General features: G+C 42.2%; 3 protein-coding genes across 7 annotated transcripts in view; 2 read left to right on the top strand and 1 right to left on the bottom strand.

Annotated features, from left to right (window-relative positions):
• LOC126563548 (uncharacterized) overlaps positions 1-21,491 on the bottom strand; it is a 99,503-nt gene extending 78,012 nt beyond the window's left edge. Inside the window, exon 1 of the mRNA XM_050220193.1 lies at positions 21,371-21,491. Coding sequence (XP_050076150.1) covers positions 21,371-21,437 — 67 coding nt within the window. The 5' untranslated portion in view covers positions 21,438-21,491. The remainder of the gene's footprint in view (positions 1-21,370) is intronic.
• The window catches only part of LOC126563429 (transmembrane protein 258), a 497,437-nt gene that overhangs the window by 180,741 nt on the left and 292,871 nt on the right, over positions 1-23,825 (top strand). The window lies entirely within an intron of this gene.
• Positions 1-23,825, top strand: part of LOC126562245 (protein henna) — a 754,155-nt gene that overhangs the window by 468,928 nt on the left and 261,402 nt on the right. The window lies entirely within an intron of this gene.

Raw genomic sequence — 23,825 nt, 5'->3', positions numbered from 1 at the left:
GTATAAAATTGATTTTTAATTACAGTAAAACATGTAAATATCCGTAGTTATCTTCTTGTTTCGTCGCAGGAGCGATTTATTTACAAATATTTGCGCTCAACGTTTGTGCCTACCAAAATTACCTTGTTTTGCCTTCCAAATTTGAAACAAGCTCGAGCTTTTAATTATACGGATCAAAACCCTTTATCATTTCACATATCAGTATCAAAACCTAACACATAAACAACCATCAAAATCAGCTGAACCACTGCATGGCATTGCCATGCCTTAAAGCACTTTAAAGAGAATTCTCCTTTTCTTTAAAACCATTTACTTTATCTTTAGAAAGCACTCTCACCACTTGCTCTATTTCTTGCATATCGGCCGCGTCTTGCACATTGAAGTGGCAAAACTAACATCCAACCAATCTATCCAAGGGCAGCTAGCATCGTTGCCCCGGCGACAAAGAGGCCAATAAATCTTTCAATAAATTAAATTGCATCCATACCCAAAGTGTGCGATTTCCACAGTGTGTGTGTGTGTCTCCCGGTAATGCGACATCATCCCACTACAAAACCTAATTTCGGGCGAAAGAGTTAAAGGCGAACAAACCATTCGAGATAGAGGGCATCGCTGGCACAATAAACCTCGAATCGCCGACCCGACCAACGAACAATTGTGCTTCTGGCTGCTCCTTGACATTCCTAAAGGATTCCTACGACGACGAGACGAGTGAGGCAGAGGGAAAGCTTCATCTTTTCCATTCCTTGCAAGCATCTTCAACAGTTGCGAGGTAAACAGTAGTATCCTTTCGAATTCAAACACCGGCCTCTTCAGCCCTCCTATCTCGCAATCGTCTTTTACTGCTAAGATGTGGTTAGAGCAGTCGAGCTGGAGTCGATTGGGATGGGTTGGTGCCATAAATTTAAAATCTGCTCCATACCAGAATGCCGAATACGGTGTCCTGGTGCTACGGAGAGCTCCGGTAAGTGCTACTGAGTAGAATTGTAGCTCATTTTGTTCCTTTGCTCTGCAGACGACCCATAGCGCGCCCAATCAGAGCAGGAAAATCGCTAAGAAACCGCGCACACAAAGCAGCTTCCCTGCTCGATTGCTGGTGCTGGTGCTTGTGTTTGGCTTGCAGGAACAACTGCATCCAGCGAACGTTACACAAACCAGCATTATATTGCCTTGCGCTTCTCGGTAGGATGCACAAGGTAAAGTAAGTGTCTGTTAGCTCGGTTGATTCGGTGGTTGATTATTATTAGATTGTAGGTTCGTGCGGTTGCGTTAGAAACTGCTGTCTCCCTTTTTGGCGAATGTGGGTCTCAAAACCCCTTTTAGTATCAACGTCATCGTAGAATATTTTGCGAGTAAGAAGTCGAAAATTTCCCGCGAAAAAAGCACAAGCAAAACCATTACCATAACCATCAATGCAAAAGGAACGGAAAATGAGATTAAGCAAAGGATCATTTCACGGTGTTGTAGCTATTTTCCCCCAAATGTGCTCACCTCCGTCACCGAGCCTCCAAGGGCAGGTTGGGTGCTCTGCTCTGCAAACTCCAAATGAAAAGAAAACACATTCACCTCGGCGCGGCTGAACGATACGTGAATGAATTTATGTACCGAGCGATAAGATGCCATCGTGCGGCAGAAGCAAAACAGACGCTGCGTGTGAGTGAGTTCGGCAGGCAGCCTAGCAGCCAAGAAAAGCATGAAAAGCGTCTTCGGAACTAAATCTAGCGCACGCAGACAAACCGACACGGTGGTCACGCTTTCAACCAAATTTTCGAAAGGCTCGCTTACTCTCACTCCCTCGGTGTGTGTGTGTGTGTGTAAAAGGAAAACTTCCGGGTACTCACAAAAAAGTCACGACATCAAATAGGAAAACAAAACAGGACCAGTGCCGAGTGCGTTCCTGTATAGTCACCTCATTCTATCTATCTGCGTTTTTTTTTCCTCCATCCAGGGAACGGAGTTTTTCACCTTTCCACAAGGTTCTAACTTTTCATTGTCTTATCGGACCGCTTGCAGTCGTTCAGGGTTGCGTTGTTGCCCGTTTATAGCTCTTGTTTTGTCTTTCGTGTGGAAAAAACTGTTGCATTTATTATTAATATTTCATACGAACCATACGAAGCGAAACTGCTGTGCTTTTCCATCCCCAGCATGGTCTGTAGGCAATGCTTTTCCTCTAGGATCGTCTGTACTGGTGGTGATTATTTGCTATCAGCGCAAATGAAATTGTTTTTTTTTTTTATAGCCCCAGTGCTGGCGGTCGGCCAATGGAAAACAGTATTTTTAAAACCATTTGCATGGGAAGAGGAACAAAAACTGTCGGTTTGATATTTAACATGTGCATGCAATTTTAATAATAACTTTCTTTTTACCCCATATTTTATTCAGTAAACCATTTTGATGTATTAGAAAATTAAAAAAATGTGAGTATTAAATTTAACTGGCATGATAAAAAATCATTATTTTGTACACTTGAACTGTCCAAGCCATGTGAAGATTGAAAATAGATAATATAAATACGTGTACATAAATTATGCAGGGGCGGGACTTAATTCAAGCGTATTAATAAAGAAAAGGTTATTTCTACAGCATAGGAAAATCATGGACAACATAATATTTGAACATAACACCTTAAAGGTAGCTTGAAATAAAATAGTTTTTCTAAACGAAGATCTAATGGCTCAAAATCGATTCAAGTGTAAATCCTGCGTCTAGAAAGGCGAAGCTATCGACTCGCTTCGGGAGTCTGTAAATATGACAGAGTTTCTCAGGGCAGACGTCCGGACCCGAATTCAAATCCCATCCCATCAGTCAGTGTGGACTGACTATCCAACTACGTGCAGCTAAGCCATTCGATATCCGACACGGGCTTAGAAGTCGTTAAGCCAAGAAGAAAAAGAAGTATTTCTTGAAAATCTTCTTCCGTTTTTGCACACCAAAATTGAATGGTAATAACGAACCACAGAGGCGTACACCCGACTGAAACGCGAGTCCAATAGAATTGGATTGAGCATCAATACGACGAAGACAAAATACCTGCTTGCCGGAGGTTCTGACCGTTATAGAGCTCCCGGATAGTATCAGTTGACGACGACGATCTCGAGGTGGTAGAGGAGTTCTGCTACCTTGAAACGATCGCAACTTCGAACAACAACGTAAGCAGCGAAATCCGAAGGCCATTGTTCAGGGGAATCGTGCCCACTACGGACTCCTCAAACTCCTACAATCCAGAAGACTCCAACAACACACGAAATGCACGATTTACCGCACCTTGATACGTCCGGTAGTCCTCTACGGGTACGAGTCTATGGACTATGGTGACGGAGGACGCCAATACACTCGACATTTTAGAGTGGCGGGTGCTATCTTATCTAAGGATGGTAGTCAAAGCCGGAAGGATACGTTGGCTTGGGCACATGATGAGGACTCATGACCCTCCAAGAAGTTGCTCGTCAGCGTTGGGCATGAGGCGTAGAGGAACACAGCGAGCTCGTTGGCTGGATCAAGTGGAGTCAAACCTGTCGGAGATCGGATGCAGCCGTGGATGGAGGACTGCAGCCCTAGACCGAGTTTCCTGGAAACTGATTGGGGAGGTCACATGTGGGAGGGGCCATGTCGACACGACGTGCTCAATCTTGAACAGGCCAAAGAAGAAGAAGAAAAACGAACCACAGACAAGAAGTTTACAGCGAAATATATTCCAAACAGCTTTAAAAACCAAAAGAAAAATGCTTTTCCGAAGGTTACGATGTAGGTTTGGATATTTTTTTTTTTTTGCAAAATATTAAATTGGATTTTAATACCAATTTGTATTAAAATAAATTTACCAAATCAAACGAAGAACAAGTTTTTAACGAAAATACCCTATTGAGGTAAAGAGCGTAGCGAGAAGTCTTCGTCCCTAGCATAAGTAATTTAAATTCAGGGAAATCAATTCAACTGTTACGTTTGACACAATAAAGCCAAACCAACTAAAACTGTCATTCGCTTTTGTTCATCATTTCCTTCCATTAACAAGTTCCTTCCTAACGGTTTGCACTCGAATCGGAAAGCGGGCAGTTGAACCAGGAACAAAAAAGCGAATACAATTTTCCAGGAAATTGACGTCAATCTTTTCCTCTCATCGGACTCGACTCTATTGCTATGACGGGAGCAGACCAATCGTCGGAAATATGGTCACAATGCTTACCAGGAATGTAAGCCCCATGGTGGTCAGAAATTGTACAATAGTCATTACAACTATTCTTCGAAGGCAAAACAATGTTGCCAGTTGTAAAGCTTCATTGCTACTGTGCAGATGAACCGCGCTTGGGGGAGAAATTCTTTTGTTTGTGATGGTACGTTTGTCATGGTTTCATTTAACCTGTTTAAGCGATAGACGAAATTAGAAATGTGTAAGAATTAAATTATTTCATTTAAATTATCTCACTGCATTTTATATCATTAACCAACTCAAATCTAAATCCTTTTGTATTCGTAAACTTGTTTAAAGATGTTTTTTTTAATGAACTAAAGATTATTTTCCGTCTTTAGCATGTCACAGATAAGCATAAAACAAGTGCACACAAACATTTGAATTATTCACCATTTCATCCACTCAGTACGCGCTTCGCTATTTGTAAACAAAATCCAGTAAACTCGGTCAAGAATCTGCAATCCCCGTTTTGTATGCCATGAAATGTGCATGTTGCATTGACACAAGGAAGCCTTTTGTTTCGAGCATAAGTGTCCACGAAGGAACGACAACGCACAGGAAGCGTCGCTACAATTTTCTACCATTTTTATCTCACACGCCTTTTTCCACTTTCCCACTGCAGGCGGTTCGTTCGTTCCTTGGAGTAAAATAATGATGCCGGAGGGTGTGGTATGAGTTACAAACCCCTCCACAAACCCTCCCCAGCTAGAGCGCTTCCAATCCAATCGCACATTGTTACGGCTTGTCGCCAAATTGTTCAACGTTTTGGATTCCGGGCCGTAGTTTTTGTTGTGTAAACGGGCAGTAAATGAAGGAAAGTAAATATAAAAGTGCTAGAAATGAGCGCTTTTTTATGGTCTTGTCCTGCGGCCGGCGGAATGTGCTATGCTGTACCGTTTGCTCGGCGGTTTTTTCCCTCCCCCCTTACACTTCCGGCTTCCGTTACAATCTGCACACCCACCGCTCGAAACGCTCGGCAAGGGACGTGTTGTAAAAATACTGTTTACGGTTGGTGGTGGCGTCCGAAGTTGAATTAAAGGAACGAGCGAGATTATACACGCTAGACGCCCCTCTCTTTTACACTCATCCCACAGGTTCGTTTAGTTCGTTTGGTTTTATAACGTTTCGTTCGTTTGATGGGCTTCACACAGGAAAAAAAAAAGATCCACACCAATCTCATCTGCTCTTGTCCGTATTTTTTCCCCTTCGCGTGGCCGTTGCACTCGTTTGTTGAAAGGAACACTCTCTCTTTCCCGGTGAGATGGACGGGAGCAATTGTAATCAACGGAAATATAACCGGAGGTGTCACCTTAAGCACGGCACTCTCAATATTGCGTTACAAAGCAACGGCAAATGGAAATGTGGCGCTAAAAAAAAAGCTTTCCCAGAATTAACAACGGCTGCTACTTTACGGTAAGGATTATAGCATGTAAAATTTACGAAAAATCAAGTTCTACTGCAGGTTTTGTTTTTTTTTCTTTGGAGCAGCATTTACATGAAACGAGACTATACAACGTAATAAACTGTACCTAGTTACTCGGCCGAAAATTGAGAACTAGATTGTAAAATAAAGGCTCTTTGTGCGAAAAGTGCTGTATAAAGATCGTAACAAGAAGTAACAAGAAAAGAAAATGGTGGCGAATTAAAAAAAATCAAAACAAGTAAAGAATTTTTGGTAAAGGATTTATAAGCGTGTTCTTTATCAGCCACACAAGAAATAAATTTGTTTCAAAATTATTAGGTTAGATAGATCATAAACAGAAGGCAAAGGGGAAGAACACGAAAAAAATCAAAAGAAAGAAAAATAGAGAAATATGAAAAGTATAGAAGAATAGGAATCGGATAGAAAGAAAGAAAAAAAGCAGCAAAACAATAAAACGAAAAGTAAACGAAAAATCGCTTTAAAATATAAATCAAAATAAGTAACAGGACTTAAAAAATAAAGCATTTTAAAGTTCCCAATCTGAAGCTTTCTTCAGTTTAAAAATCATGTAAAATATGAATGGTGCTCAAAATATAAATATGAATGAATTAAAACGCTTTTACATTAGTTCTGTGTCTAGAGCAAATGCCATTCGCTCGTTTCAATGGAAAGGACGAGATGGAAATAAAATATTGTCATAACATTCCAATCCTTTCCACGTGCCTAACACCAACATGCGGCACCTTTTCTTTCAGGCACGTGCACTCAAATACCTTTGCTTACGTATTTTCTTTGTTTCGCACACAATGCATCCATTTTTCAACGTTTTCTATAAACTTTTCCTCATTATAGGCTCACGGGCAAAACTTTCAACCGAGCTTCTGTGCTCTGCTTTTCCTCGAAAAATAGCAAACCCTCGCTGCCTGATCATAATTAGTGCTCCTTTTGCACAATACTACCGTTACAATAAGGCCTAAAAGCAGCAGAAACAAAACCAAAAAAAAAATGATGAAGTAAATCTTACAATTCTGCCGTGCAGACGCGTTAATGAGAGTGGAAGTCTTATGCAACAAAACAATGTCAAAGCGGATGCCGGTGTAGAACAAAAAAAAAGCCTCACTTTTCTTCACTTAAAAAAGCACCAAAGCGAGGGGAAGGGCTGGGGAAAGAAAAACGCACGGCACAGAGAAAGCTAGCGGGGTCATGTTTCTTAGCGAAGCAGAATGCGGATAAACGGTTACAAACGGCTTGAAGGTATTCAACCCAACTGGTGGCCCGTGTCGAGTTTCGGGGTTAGCCGAACAAAACCCGCACATTTTTCACTGTTTTCTTACATTTTTTTGTTGTTGCTGTTGTTTAGCGTAATATAGTACACCTTTCAGTAACGAACCTTCGTCACCGGGATGTGCCCGGTTCCATGCCTAAATAGAGGCGCCAGGTAAGTATGCAGCGCACCAGTAAACGTACCAGAAAAAGAAGCATTTCTTTTCATCGCTAAGACACCGACTACCGGTTTTCCGCAACATCGGTGAGCATTATTTTCACATTTTACAGCCGTCCAACGTACAGTCCAACGCGCGTACAAAGAAATACAGTGAAAAGAAACCACACAACAACAGCAAAAAAGGCACTGAAACAACGGACAGCCACCCAGTGCAGAAGCTTTTCGGTTGGGTAAGGTCATACAAAGATGTTTTGCACTCTTCGTACTTTCTGCTCCGTTCGATTGTCTCATAAACCTTGTGATCGTACTTGTTCCGGTTCCGCTTACTTGTTTCCCATTGACACTAAAACACTGTCTGGAGCGCAAGACCGGTGCAGGACACGGGAAACTGGACATCATTTTTCACTCAATACCGCACAACAATGTTGAAGTGTTGAGTTCTGTTTCCTTCTTTTGTTCAGCCGTCTGTTAGTCGGACACTAGTATTTCTGACGACATGTTTCACACTCACAGATGCAAGCACACCAGCACAGGCAAATACACCTAAAGAGCATTGCATTTATTTTAGTGAGAGTAAAAATGTCACATAGTACAGCAAATGATGACAGTTTCCGTCCTAGGTTAAGTGTTCTTGGGAGGGTCGTGAAGAATAATATAGAAAAAAATGGACACGTTATATCGCGTAAAGGTCGCTCTACACAACTTGAACATTAAAAATTAAATAAATTTCCAATGGAGACGCCTGACTGTGTTAATGGAGACGCCTAATACTTCTCATGGAGACGCCTGGTAGCTTCTTGAGTAATGAAAATTAAGTTAAATTATTTCTTACTGAACAACAGTTCCTTTTTTTTTCTCACAATATTGCGCTGATCCGTAATAATTAAAACAATATGCAAAAAAAACTATTCTTTTTTTCTTTAGAAAATAGTTCCATAAAAAACCTTTTCTTCATTGATTATATTGTTCAATCAAACAGTTTTTTCTCCCTAAAACACAAAATGTCACCCTTTTGCCAGTGTGTTTCATTCCATTACAAAAATCATCACCACAACCATCACCGACGGTGGTGATAAAAGGGCACGCTGATGTTCTTGCTGCTCATGATTATGTGCTGATGAAACGTACGTTTCCGAAAGCAACCACCGCGAAAGGAAAGGAAAGCTGTCACCCAATTTCAGGTATTTGTCTTTGTGATTCTAACTGTGTGTGTATGTGTGTGTTTCCTTCTGCGCACTTCACGGAACATGGACGGAAGATGGAAAGTGTGGTTGATTGCTGGTGTTCGACACGAGCGCACATTTTATTCCCATTTTTGCTTTCCACGCAACGCCACTCACAAGATGAATCATAAATTGAGCGACAGGCAACTTCACTTCGGTGTTTTCTCCGTTCTTTGCTCTTGCTTCGCTGTCTACAGTCTTTCACATCAGAAAAAAAGCTCCCTTCAACTTCTTCAAACATAACGCCCGCCAAGAGCTCGCTGCATCATTCCATCTCGCCAACATGAAAATGGTTTGGTTTTTGCTCAACGCTACTTGAAGAAGGTTATTTGAATAGCGGTCCTGCGGCGGGTGCTCCATTTCTTTCTAAAACCTATTCAACATGGCAGGTGGTTACCTTCCATGGGAGTGACGCGCACGGCACAGGGAAGTTTAAAAGTATCAACTTGATCAATTACTGAACGACGACGAAAAATGAAATGTGCGACACACCCCGTACGGTGGGATCGGGCGCACGAAAGCCAACGGAATCTAATGGAAAACCTCCACTCGCCCCATTACTTAACCCAGCAAAGGCGAGGGGCAGAATATGAACGAGGAGTGGTATCAAAGATGCTGTCAAAAAGTTTAACGCAACGCATAAAAAACTGTACCGAACACATCTTGAACAACCATTAAATTATCGGCGTTACAGGCAATTTCTTTCCGAGACCATTTGTTGCACACGTTCCAGGGCGACACAGTTACCCACGTCAAACCACAATAACTGCGCCCCGGAAGTGAAGATAAAACAGAGGCAGTTTCGAGTGAGAGTGAGGGAGCCAGCTAACACAAAGGAAGAACGGAGGCGGAAGAAAGAAAGTTTTTATTTCCTGAATCGCTGATTGAAATCTGATACGAGCTTGATACTGCAATCGGCAACTTGCGTAAACTGACAGACAACTGACAGGGCGCAATTTAACATGCTCGAGTTTCCTTCCTTTTTCTACGGTTGATGGAAAAGCTGTTTTGTTTCGGTTGTTAGTGATTGGTGATTTCGGTGAATTGATATGATTTGTATGATGGTTAGAGCACTCTGTGACAACACCATATTCCTTGATAATATTCATGACATATGATATTGACACCCAAATATATCTTAGATGCAGGCCCCTTTTCCCATCTTTCAACCCTTCAAATCCTTGCAAAATGTTGCCTGCCAGATACTTATACCGACGGAACATCAACACGATCGGTCAAGAGGGGAGCAAAAATAAGGATTTGTAAACCGAATCTGGAAAGCGATTCAACTCCAAGCAGCTCCAAATACCTTAACTCATAATTAGGTAGAGCGAAAGTGGGGTCCACCGTTCAGTAAATGGTTCGTAGACATTTCAATGCAATGATTGAAAAGGTTTGAAATACGTTGAAATAGAAACATGCTGGTGCTACTCTTATGTCGCTCACTATAGCCATGATAATGAGGAAATATGATATTATGATACGAAGAAGCAATGAAAGCACATGAAATCTAACCACGTTAGGAAATTCTAAGAAAACTTTTCCATTTAAGGATTGATAGACAAGTGATAGAAAGGTGACCGGACAAATACGAGTTGTCCGAACATTGTACGTAAAATCGAATTGATTTGTAATATTCGTCACAAACTGTTCGTACTTTTATTTATTGTTTTTCAGAGCACTTAGCAAAGCAAACAAATCACCCCAAATTGGATACCAGAAACAAGAACCCGCCGAATATTTCAATATACCAATATTCCCGTGAAAATCTTAGTGAGCTTTTTGTAGACCCTTGGAAGAGAACCGGAATCTGGAAGTCGTAGAATTTCCGACATTTCAGCACCATGAACCCTATTCCTGGAATGCATCAGGAATAAAGGAGGAGCAACTGTAGCAGTCTTAAATGTTTGAAAATCACTTGCGCCAACGTAAAAATGTTCGAGCTACTCATGTACGAGCCACTTCTTGCTGCTGCCTCAAACTACCTCAGCACCGCTCAGCACGGGTTTGTCCCCAAGCGTTCCACTTCCACCAATCTGGTTGAGCACCTGCCACAAGACCCTCGATGCAGGCCTTCAAATCGATGCGATTTATACGGAGATCAAGGCAGCTTTTGACACTGTTCCGCATTCGTTGCTGCTCGCCAAGCTTCAAGTTCTTGGCCTTCCGGGACAAATGCTGAACTGGATGCGATCCTACCTCACCAACCGTTCGTATCGTGTGACCTCTCGAAGTGACCAATACTTTCGAAGCATCAACGAGTCTTCAGGAGTACAACAAAGGAGCAACCTTGGTCCGCTTCTCTTCGTATTATTCCTGAACGATGTCACACGTGTGCTTTCTCCTAACTGCCATCTGCTTTACGCGGATGACGCCAAATTGTACCTACCGATACGCAACCAGGAAGATCAGCTGCTGAGCATTCTGGAGATCAGAATGCTCTCAGCGCGTTCCAGTCCTGGTGCAGTACGAATGGCTTGGAGATATGCGTCGACAAGTGCGTTGTGGTTACGTGTGCCAGAAAGCGTAATCCCTTAATCTGCACGTATACCATTAACGACACTGCCCTTATCCGTAAAAGCTGCGTCAGAGATCTAGGAGTGCTCCTTGACGATAAGTTGAGCTTCCATGACCAGTCAGAGCACATCGTTGCTAAGTGTAATCAACTAGTTGGCATTCTGAAGAAGCTTGCGCGCGATCTTACCGACCCGATTGCCGTTAAGATTCTGTACTGCTCCTTAATTCGGTCTGTAGTGGCATATTCATCCGTGGTGTGGTGGCCCATATCGGCACGCTCGTTGGCTCGCCTGGAATCCATCCAGCGTAAATTTACACGGTTAGCGCTGCGTGGTTGGAGTGTCCAGGACTACAATGGACGTTGCGCGTTACTTGGCCTGGAGTCGCTGAAACAGCAGAATTGCGCAGAGACTCGCCGGTGCTGCTCTCTGCTATCAACATTTACTTCACTTCTTGATCTCTTCTTAGAGATAGATACGCTAGATCACTTCTTGACGTAGGGGAACGTCGTACTCGTTTTCGCGCCTCTGATCCGTTCCTCGTCATCTGCCGCGAATTCAACGCCGTGTGTGATCGTTTCCAACCAGACCTGTCGCGCTCTGCGTTCCTTAATTGTATACGTACAGTGCGGCCAATTACTTGTTTAATGTAAAAATGTAAATGTTAACTGTAAATGTAAAACGCAAAAAAACGCTTCAAGGGGGGAACATATGGTCCGTTGAATTCAACAAATAAAATAACAAATAACAAAAAAATTCTCAAGAGTAGTATAACTTGAAGGTTTATCCTATTTCTACTACTCATCGATAAGCTGTTTGTTTCTTGGCAATATTTTGATTATCTATGAGTAATCGTAAAATGAGTTGCTGATCAGGAAATGAGGAAAACCACAGTAAAATAAGGTTTATTGAAACGGTATTCTTCTGTACTGGGCGAACAAGTGTTTTAATAGTAGCTGATAACAAGACTCTGCGCGTAATATGTCGTTCGTAAGGTACTTCTATCCAAACTATAGAAAAATTAGCCAACTTCCAATTATTCTGACTATCCTAATCATTCATCTTCAAAGTACCTAGGCTATCTTATGAAGACGTTGAACCATCCGACAGCACGGCTACAAAGATGAAGGCATTTCTGAACCACGCTGAAGAGTTTTATCTAACCGTATGCTCTTAGCGTGATGCACTACGGATAAGTAACGGCTCCTTTTGCACCTCTTCAAAGATTGAATCTCTTGCTTGATGCAACGAACATTAGCTGAACTAGCTTCAAGCACATATTGACCATGGACAAACCTTTCCAATCTCTTCTAACCAGTGGATGCTCCAAGCGAATGGCACCCTTAACGTGTGCTACCACCTCTCGAACGTAATGCCTCTTCGTACCCTTCAAGCTCCAAGAGCCTTCAAAACCAATTCTGCCACGTCCGTCAATGACATTCGATCATCACCACGTGTAACAGTAAGAACCATACTCAACCATCTGTGTTCGCTTTGGCGTCTCGGTCGTGCCTTCGTTACATAGGAACGTTTTTCCCGAATGAAAAAAAAAAAGCGGAACAAACAGAAATCCTGCAAGTAACTCCATCGTTACCTCTCCTATCGTCCTTTTATCACCACATTGCCAACTTCTCGAGATGTTTGAAGCATTCAAACCAATGTGCTACCGTAGTTCGAAAGATCTGGCACCCTTTGCTACCTCTTCCCGCCGACAAATTTCGTCCCAAAAATGTGCCAAAGACTCGTTTGCTCGCGCTTAAGCACACTTCTACAGAAAAACCCCCTCACTGGAGTGTCCCCAGCTACTGAGCACAAACCCGGCCAAGATTACCAATTTCGATTCTAAATCAGTTCCCAGTATGCCAGAAATCAAGTGCAGAGTACACTGCGTCATCCTGTTCTACCTTTTTAATGTCCCCAGTCCGTGTCTCGCTCTCCACTCCCTTCACCCAGCTGTCATTGGTGACGCGGGACTGACGATAAGATAAGACAGGAACCGTCATTGTTCGTAATCGCCCAAATTGACTTCCTTCGCATGAATTCCAAAATCTTTTGCCGCTCCAGCGTTCTTCTCGAGCACTTCTTCGCTGACAGCTACCATGGATACGATCCCGTTTTGCTTGAATCGCCCGATTCCTCCAACTCTTCCTGCCGGCGGAAGCGCCTGCTGGGAAGATTACTTTACCATTTTTGTTTACCCGTTGCGCTTCTACAAACTCCCACTGCTACCACACACACACACACAAACACACCAAAGAATGGAGCAGCATGGGTTGGGGTTTGACTTTTACTGATTTACCATAAGCTTACATAACCTCAACAATCGTACAGCAAGCATCTTCAACATTCACAAAATTCACCACGGGTACGGATTGCCATTTGCTTCAGTTCGGGCTACATTTTCCACTGTTCGGCAAGCAAAAATTTACTCAACCAAACCTTCAACAGAAAAAAAAGTGGACAGACAACAGAGAGCATCAAAATCTGGACTTCTGGCAGGCAAAATCAAAGCGAACGAGCGTATTAAAGCAAAAGTTAATCAACGGTGAAATTTCATCGCTCCAGCCTGCCAAGGGAGGGTTGAGCCGAGTTGCCGGATTACAGCCGAATGTTTCTCCACCGTGGTGGTAGAAGCATTTAAAGAATTTCACTCCACTGCGGCAAGGATGGGTTTGGAATCGAGGAGAAAAGCTCAGTTTGGCAGCTTTGGTGGGATTATGCTAAGAATTTAATTGTTCATCCTAATGCCCTGTCAATGGCTTGGTCCTCTCGCTCGCCGGGAGCGCGTCCCGTTCCATTCACTCCCTCAAAAAACCCCTTATTCAATTTTCCATTTTCAGAGTTAAACACAGAGCCAACCAACAAAAAAAAAACGATTAAATCCCATTGATAATCTGTGCCCTGGGCAAAGTGTTTCAAGATTTTGTTGGATTTCATGCTCAAAGTGCTGCGGACCAGTTTGGGACCAGTTTGGAAAGCCACTTTTCCATTGCTTCCTTTTGTTCTTTAGCTGTCCAATGTTTTTTTTTTCCCAACCATTCCGGGAGCAAGTCCAAGAGAGAAAAGCAGGGACCTAGTGCATACTACGGTGGACTATTCGAATGTTAATCCAATTAAAGTTACTTAAAACTTCATACACAAACAGAGAGCGAAAGATCGAGCTCGGGGAGGGAAATCAAAAGTTCAATGACAACTTTTCACACCATTCACAAGTCTTGTGCCATCGAACGTTAGCATCAAACGAGCGATCGAACACTAAGCCGACAAGCACGCAAAGCAAATGTTGGCACCCCGGTGAGGTGAGATGAGATGTCACGCTCTACGATTCAGCGAGCATTGGAAAGTTCACCCTTCCAAAAGTCCAATGACTTTTGCGCTAAAACTAACAGAGCTTAAGCTTAATGTGCTAGTAAAATGGGATGAAAACCCGAGCTTCTAAGCGGACTGTAGATAAAACTTCCGACAGCTTAGTCGATACGCCGTTTTGCTGCCGATAAAGTTTTGCGCTTTTAGTTAGAGTAGTTCGCTCCACTTCAGCGGCACACATCGAGCAGGGGAAAAAAATAATTACACATCGCCTGCAAATTCTTTCATACTAACTTGTTTGTGACAGTTTTCAAGTAGATCTAATGCTTCGCCCTTTCAATTCTTAACCACTGGATGCATACATATTAGCCTGCGTCTCCAATCAAGCATACTTGGACAGTTGTTTGTAATGGCACAGACAGAAAGCATTCTACTGTAGCGATAAGCAGAGGACACTTCAGCAGAGGACACAAAAGCATCGTCAAGTAGCAGAGAATCAATCATCGAAGCTCAACAATCGAACCGGCGTTCGTCGTTGGCAATTCTATTGCTCCATTTTGCAGCTGAACACATCGGAGCCCACTCTTGCATTAGTAAGCCTTTAAGCAAGCTACTTTTAAACAAAGGGGACAGAAATGAACTAAAGCAATGATCAATGCATGCTATAAATTAAGTACGATTTTCCCCTTTTTCTTCACCAGTGGAAAGAATTGTTTCTGGCAAGCTAAATACATACAATATCTGGTTCTTTTTGTGTTAAGGAAAGCTGAAGAAGAGCTTCAAGTGGCACTCGTGAAGACTGATTCTACTGTGTGCCTTCTAGATATTTTACTGAGAAATACCTTTATTTGCCGTCGTTTGTTTAGATAAATTGATCACTGAACCATATTAGATGCACTGTCTAATCTCCAAGCAGGTTTGTAGGTATACATGAAGACTTCCTTATTGGCTTAACGACCTCCGAGGTCATGCCGGCCATCGAATTGCTTACTAGATCTATTGATGCCACGTAGTTGTTTCGTATGTCCCAACTACGGGGGAACAATCCAGACGGAATTTTACATCAATCCTGACATGTGAAGACCGGTAACGCCATCGGCTCTACCACCTTCATTGCGCATTAAATAAAAGTTAGTGAGAGAATCCTTATCAAAACATACCTTTGACAAAGTAGCTACAATGCTAAATAACGTATTCAATCGAATCAACAATCGCCTGGTGACGCTGTCAACCATCAAAGCTTCCCATAACAGCACGACAATAAACCTTGGAAGCTTTCGGTCACTAGTCAATGTAATGCCATTCTAAAGAAATCGTTCCCAACATCCTAGGAATGCTTCCAGTACACAGTTTGCTGTCCATACTTTCTATTTTTCCATTGAATTATTCCACTTACTCTGTAACGATACGTGTCTCGCCATGCGTCATCGTATTGTGCCGACGAAATTCATGCCACCTCAGAACACTGTATCCACAATGCAAAATTGATTTTCCTTTCCAAGAAATTTAATTTCTTCCGAAAGACTACAACATTGCCTTGTTCTGTTCCTATGCTTTCCTTTCGTTCTCTGTTATTTATGAGTTTCTTAAGGCTGATCGAATGGCCAGACTAGCAATCGGAATGATTTTAAACCGTTCACTTTGCATAAATGACACGATGGTGGAAAAGGCAGGAAATACTACCGAGTTTTCCACACTCAAATAATCGATTGAAATCATCACCATGAAATAGAATATAAAATTAAAAAACAACCAGTTTTTTTTTGTCTTCGAGGTAAAACACTGCTATCAATAAGTGCACCCGATCAGCTCTCCCCCGGTTCGATTTAGTGCGCAATTTTATTTTCCAATCTCCCACACCCAGCATTATTTTTATGTTTTCAAATAGGGGTAAAAAAAGAAGTGGGCAACAGCAAGAATTTCTCGAAGGAAAAGTTATCTGTTTCGTGAAGGCCACTTCCCCGAACCATTGCTCCCACCGCATACATCAAAGGTTAGGGCGAACTTTTTCAATCAATTTCTTCAACCAAACTCCAGCGAACATGAAAACGCAACGTGCAACGAGTTTGTTTCGAAATGCATTGAATCGCTTATCGAAGCGCCGCACAGGGAACGGTGCGCAATCGAGTGGAAAAATGGTGGCCACGAGAGAATTGAAAAATAATAATAACCTTTAAAATAACTCGTTTCTTGCATTCCTCTTGTGTACCATTTTGCGTTGGCAAAGTGTCTCCAGTTTTTTTTTCTACCAATGCACCAAATGCCATGCACAGAGCCTCTGCAACATTCTGATGCAGAACATAACAAAAAAAACCCCCCAAAGAAGAAAGAAACTCTGTTTAACAATCGTGATGAAACGTTAAGACACCATGCCCGGGATCAACGACAGCCAAAGCTTGCTGCTGGTACGATAAATTTAATTACCGAAACGTTAAACTTTGTATCAAAGAATTTAACTGCAGTTTGCCCACATTCCGTGCTCCAGCTTTGTCGGCTGCTTATCGGATGTATCGATTTTGCCAAACGAAACGAAGTGCTGCATTTTGAGAACTTTTCGACTTTCAAAATTATTTCCACCCTTACCGCAGTCAGTTCAAAAAAAAATCGTCATCTGAGGAAGATTTTCAACCATAGACAACGGAAACTTTGTCGTTGTGGGTTTATCCTCAGCTAAGGCTAGGACGCTGGCGTCAGAAAATCAAACGCTAAAAGAAACTGAACATTTCATTCCCACCACAGATCGGGGACAAAAGAAGGTAGAAACGATTTCGGTGACGGATTTTTGCTTTTATTTTTTGGCTTATTTCTAGCCGTCACTAAGCGCACAATCGATTTGCCGCATAGAAACACGTGTCAACAATTTAAATATTGACATTGGAGGGTGGGAGATTCTTTCATAAACATGACGTTGGTCGATCGAATAGTTGGATGTGAAGATTTTACATTGGAAAGCTCGAATGAGATAATTGCAAGAAAAATAGATATTGTTATTTATCTTAAAAGATCGATTTGATCAACTCACAGAATAGAACCAGCCATTATTTCTAACGTTATGGAGGATTGGATAATAAAGTAATATCTCGAGTCCTGACGACATTTCATAAGTCTCCTTAAGGACACGCTGGCCTCAGAACTGCTAAAAAAATTGTACACTATAGGAAGGCTTCCCAGCCATATAATCATAGTGAAGAACGTCACAAATTGAGGAACATAGATGTAAACCGTACTAATTACCAAAAGGCATATAATCCAAATGGAAGAACTCGTACATCTCATCTTCAGCAGGGAGAGACTGCTTGTAAAGCAGAGTGAAAAATATTTTAAACTTAAACCAGGGATGCTTTAGAGAGCTTCTTTTGAAAAACTATCAGGATTCTAGAATATACTCACGGATAACCACATTAAGACTGTTTGGCTCTATATGAGTCTTTCAATTGTCATTTATTCTACAATAAGACTTCCTCTTCTTGGCTTAACGATCTACTACAGGTCATAATGACCATCTTACGTTTATGGATGTCATTTAGTAGACTTTGGAGGCACTAAATTACGCTGCAAATACTCCGAAAATTTTCCCAATTACAGCAAAATTGGAGGCGCTGAATAAGAAGGAATTTTGCTATGAACTTTAAGCAACAAAGAGGACTCTTCTCCTGGTTGTGATTGGCTAAGGATTCCACTGAAAATTCGAAATAACAAGAAGTTGTTTCCAACTCGTACCACGAACACGTAAAACTTGAAATTTTCATTTACGTCAAACATTAGCCAGGAACAAGTATGATGGATGTTTTCCCAAAATTTGTGGGAAAACAAAAACTTCCACTGCGTTTCGTTTCCGTGACCAAGCACCTGGCATATCAAGTGATAAGTTTAGAAATTGCCTCTAGTAAAAATTTTAAACTTTAATAATGTTTCAAGAAATACATTTTCCGCTCAAACAAACATGAGGCACCAAATTTCACGAATAACCAACCAACTTTTTAAGGTTATTCATTTCTCTAAAACATCATTGCATTTGGCACCTTGACGCCCTGCAGCATAGCCGTGACGAGTGAAATGTGTTGCATTTTCACTCCGCTCATCGCCCAACGAATTGTTCACTGTTCGGACGTTGAAGAATTGCACACTAACCTATTATTCTGCTGTATAAAGTGTGTAAGGAGCGGCGTGCAAGAGACCGCTTGTGTAAAGCGAAAAGGAAAAACAATCATAACACGCGTCAAAAAGTTTTCCCATTTTCTGTAACGCTCATTAGATCAACACTAACATCGGTGGAAACATTAATTGCTCCCGGACGGACACAAAGTTAAAATGAAAACGTAAACAGTAGCACCAAGCGCACAACTGAACGGGCTTGTATCCGGCCTGTCACTGCAGCGTCAAGCACCCAGCGGAGCCACCGTCTAAATTGCATACCGTACCCGTCGTACCAGGCTTGCGTGAACCGTGAACCGCGACCGCTGCAGAAAAGTGTGGTGAAAATTAACGCAAGCATCCCCGCGGGATGAAATGGGGAACTTTTCTTCATTTTTTTTTGTTTTTGTTGCGCTCTCTTTGTGCCACACAACTGTCAGAATCAGTTCGTTCGCTAGCCAATGGGCCAGGTTTAAAATGGGGTCAGAGTAGCTAGCGGGAAGATCGCGTGATGAAGTAAAAAGTTCACTTTAATTAATGTTCATCTCGGACATAAATGAAAGCAACCATCATGGAGGTTGCAAAAGTGAAAAGAATGAGCGAAAATTACACCGACTAGTGCGAAGGCTTAGGCAAGCCTTCGGGATGCGGTTGGATGGCGTTCGTGGGTTAAATGATGTCGAGTAACCCGAGCAGTGAGTGCATTCAGGGTGGGAAGTGTTTTTTTTTTTTTGGCTTCATCGCTCACTCGATGCATTTTCCTTCGCACAGTTTTAGATCCTTTTATCTTTGCAGCGTACTTTTCATATATTTTATACCATTGGGTAGACATCTACTTTTTGTACTCGTTATGGTAAGCCCGTGAGAAGGTTAATAAGGTTTGATATTGACTTTTAAAACAGAAGTTAAAGTTTTGAATATTTTTTTGCTACCGAAAACGCCCGCTGATCGTTTTAACTCATGATATCTACTTTTTTTTTTGCATGGACTTAAGGGAGGTTTTAACTTTTCCAATGATATTAACGTCGTCCTGACAGGCTTCAGATTACTTAGTCGTCTAACCATATACTGCGATCAGAAGACTGCTAAATTGCCATGACAAGCCACTACTCTCCACTCCTTCCAAGTTAGCTAAAGCAGAACATATCATTGCAGAATTCCTTAAGGATCACCATGATCTATTTGAGAATATTGCACTTTATGCTGCCTGCCTTTTGGGACGCCTCGTCCAAAGGTTCGTGTACCAGATGCTTCTCGTCTGAGGAACTTTTTTATCATTTTTTATTTGCAGCATTAATTGGGCATGAATCCGAATTTTCAAATAGCCCCATATCCAATGCGTCAGAAACAGTGTTAAAATCTAAGCTACCTCGTCCAAAAGGCCTCGAAAGAGAGAGGAGAGTATAGTCATGTACGTTTGGCGCAATTTATAATCTTTTTTCTGATTGCCACTTACGCAAGTAACAGCCATAAGCAGCTCACTATCACAGTGAACTCATCGAAAGTTTACTACTCACTAGCCAAATATGATCACCATTGATCGAAAATGCTGTATCAAGGACACGAGCTGACGATGTCACTGCGCTCCTGGAGGATGGAAGTGGGCTACGTCGGATACAGTGAGATCGAGGCTTTAAAAAAAGGCCTCGAATCGCTGAACCAGCGGAAAAGCAACGTCCAGAGACTATTTGTTGCGGTACTACTGGACAAACGGATCGCCTCCATGGTTTTTAAACTGAAATCATGGTGTGCGACCTACTCTATGTTAATTTATTTTGTCCACGTTTAAAGGGCGCCTCAAGTGGGTCGTTGAATTTGATAAACACATTTAAATAATTGTAATAAGTCAATAAGACTATAGAAAAAAATAAAACTTTCGTCAAAAGATGAGTTTGGTTTCTAAGCTTTAACAGGCTCTCTTCAAGCCTTCGCCCATTATAAGACTTCGGTTTACGAAGTTGCCTCATCTGCGAGTGGAACTTGTTGTCCAAAGGACTCGTTCTATGGCATAGAATATGGGACTACAACATCCTCTCATCCGTCACACTCAGGCGAACCATACATCACACGAATAATACGTACAACATTGCCAGGTGTCCAATAATTCCAAGGAATGCTCTGATTCCTAGGATGCACTATCGTCTATTACTTTCATTTTTTCATTTTACTTTATTTTTACATTGATATCGTATCAAATAAATCAAAAAGGCTATTTTCAAAGAAGATTTTCCTTCACAAAATGATGTCCAAATAGCACATTGGACCGTAAAGCACAACTATGTGGAACTTTTCATTTCTTTCACTATTTTCCGCTTTTCACAACCACTTAACGCTCCACTTTTCACCCTATTTTCATACCCTGTTCTTGTCGAGGAGGAGAGATTTTTGGAAGTAAGTGCTATGTCCAAAAATTGCATTGACTTCTAACTGTCTGGAACAATATCGGTACGGTACGGTAGTGCAGGGGTGCGTTATAGCAGGGGCAACAGACAGACGAACATGCAGCCCCGGACAGGAGTGTGTGCATAGTCGAGTTCCTGCTCCCAAAAACTGCAGAGCAACTAACGATCATACCCAGAGGTCCTTAGTGTTTAAAAATGGGTAAAGAATGGTAAAGTTTTTCCCTCTCCGTGTGTGTGTGTGTGTGTCGTGACACTTTTTTGTCCCTACCTCACTTGCATTTCACTTGCTGGTACTGGAACTTTTTTGACTCCTCACACACACACACACACATAGCGAGAGTGAAAAAGCATGACGCTTGAAGAAATATTGCATGTCCTTAGGGAATGGACGACTCTGGGCATCTCCCATCGGAGTAAATTTATGAACCTGATGGCAGCTTTTTTTTGGGGTGGGGGGATAGAACGAGTCCATAAAAACCTTAAACCATTTTTACGCTTCACGTAAAACAAAAATTCCCACCCACCTCTTAACAAGCGTTTTTTCACAATCTCTAGCATTTAAGTTCCTGTACATTAACGGAGCGCACTTTGCAAAGAACTTCCGGCAAACGAAAAAAAAAATCCCCCCGAAAAGAACCAAAAATTCACGTCAAGTTTCTTTGCCGTACATTAGGCGGCTGGGGGGATTTTTTTTCTATTCCCACCCATCTTCAATAAAACAAACGATACTTACCAAAGTTTAGCGCCAGCAGGATAAGAGCGGACGCGCTGAGCAGGATCGGTATTATCCTTAACGTCATGGTGTTGTTTTGGTTGCTATCGTCCTTGCTGTCGTCATTAAAAAACAAAGGGACAAACCCCGGGATCGGTGTTTTGGTTGCTCTTTTTCCTCTGCGTTGCTTCCGCGTAGGGCCGGGCTAGATCTTTCCCAACTTTAGCACGCTGATGGCGTCACCGTTTGTGGTTCAAACTCGTGAAGATCCTGCACCTTCTAGCCGAGCTTCATTACCAACACCGGCACTGTTGTTACGCTCGACAGGGAAGCAAATAATATATATCAACTCAGCAGCCACAGACCTCAAGCCGAACGAAATTCTTCCCAAACCAAAGACGACTAGATCTGGAATCAGCTGATGTGCCTTCTCCTTTGCCCTAGCGGGTAGGTTGTTTCGTTCACTCAACTGAGCCAGATTCTACCTGGCGTGTGTGTGTATATATATGCAAAACCACTTTTCACACCACTTTTTTGCACACACAAGCACACTCGCCCACAGATACACTTTCAACTTCAAAAAATGGATGCAATGGCGCAATTTATTCGCTCTCGCTCTCTTTCTCTTTCTTCGAATAACCAGAACACACTATTTTTATGCTTTTCTCTTCTTTCCACCAAATAGACACCTTTTTTCTTCACTGGAGTTGGGAAAAATCCTATTTAGCGAAACTTTTTCCCACCTGCATGTGTGCCATATATGTGTGTATACGGTGGTACACACCTTCTACATCCTCTCGACACCAGCAGAAGGGTTGCTTGGATAGGCTTTGGCACGATCGTACCGGCTTCTTTATTTTCTTTTTTTCACTCACATACACACAAGCTCACATACATAAAACACACTCACACAATCGTAGATATGTTTATCGTGAAAAATGCATTCCTCGTTCGTAGAACTGTCAGGGAAAAATGAATAAAAACAGGAAAAAAAAGATAGAAGACACAGAAAAAGAAGCATTAAATTTTTTCCTTAACACTGCTAGTCGCAGAGAAAGGCACGTTTCACACAGCAGAAAAATGCATGGCCACTTTCTTCGAGCCGCCTCAGTACGGTTCCGCATTCAAACTCGGCAGACGAAGAATCCTGCGGGTTTGCTTTTGGTAGAAATTCATTTAATTTACTCATCTATTCTACGGATGCACCAGAGCTCAGGTGGAACATCATTCTTTCCGGGTTCCGGTCGGCGATATATTATGCATGTGTGTTTCTTCCTCGCATGGCCTGCTTACTGGGTGGGTGTGAGTAATAGCATTTTAAAGTTTGCTTTCAAACCTGTACCTGTACTCCGTTTTTCTATTTAATTATTTTAATTGAATTTAACTTTCTCTACTTCCGGGTATTTAATGGAGTATCGTTAAAAATGGCTCCCGTTGCTTAGTCCTTTTCCACCGTTGGCAGCGAGGTATAATAATAATAATAATAATGAAACCGAATGTCATGAAAGCAACGCAGCTTTTCTTTGATCTTTTCGAGCCGGTTTTCGTTCGAAGCACGCAACCAAGAGCCTTTTCCCTCCGTACGAATTCGATTTCTTGAATCGCAAGCCTACGCGGAAAAAAGGTCATTTATTGTATGTCCTTCGCTTATAATGGTGTTCTCTTTTCTGGCCCCATTCCTTCGGTCGCTCGCCGCTGACCATGCGAAAAAGGAAGAACGCTCTCATGCATGGAGAACCTTTACTATTTCCTCCCGTCTGCCCGCACTTGAGGATTGGAAGATGAACCGGAAACGGGGGAATGGTGGGTTGCGCGACGAAGGTTGGATTGTTTTGTACTATTCGTCGTACCACCGTTGGGAGATAAAACTTCCAACCGTCCGATCCCAACGACATGAACCGGCACATCGGAAATCCGACGAATTCGCTGGTTACTTTTGCCGGGTTTTATTGGGAAGGGGGTGGTGGACCGCTTCGGAAAAGCGAACGCGAAATCTTTTCGGTTGATTTTTGATCGAGTCACTCTCACACACATACACACATACACATACAAAAGTCGACACGAACAATTCACGTGTGCCGGAACGAGGAAAAATCAAACACACACTCTCCTCCCGGTCAGGCTCGAATGGCTCGAACTCCACGGGGAGCCTAAGATGATGGCTTTAATAACAGACCGAAGATGATACTGATGATGATGATGATAGTAGTAATCCTAACCTTTATTTGGTTTTTGTTTCTTTTCCTACTTATTATTTATTTTTACATTTACTTTTACTTCTATTGCTTGTACAGGGGAAACACTGGCTAAACACCGGTCCTTGCGCATATCCGTGTATGAATGCTGCTGATTATTACCGGGCAATCGTTAAACAGTCACCAAAAACAACAATACTGGAGATGATTCCGTAACCAACACTGGACAACTGTCGCACGTGTGCCTCATCGCGCACTGGCTTTCTGGCGGAAACTGTGCG

The sequence above is a fragment of the Anopheles maculipalpis genome, chromosome 3RL (genome assembly GCF_943734695.1).
Source record: "Anopheles maculipalpis chromosome 3RL, idAnoMacuDA_375_x, whole genome shotgun sequence".
Taxonomy (NCBI): Eukaryota; Metazoa; Arthropoda; class Insecta; order Diptera; family Culicidae; genus Anopheles; species Anopheles maculipalpis.
Note: the sequence above shows the minus strand (reverse complement) of the source record. Positions and strands in the feature narration are given on the sequence as shown.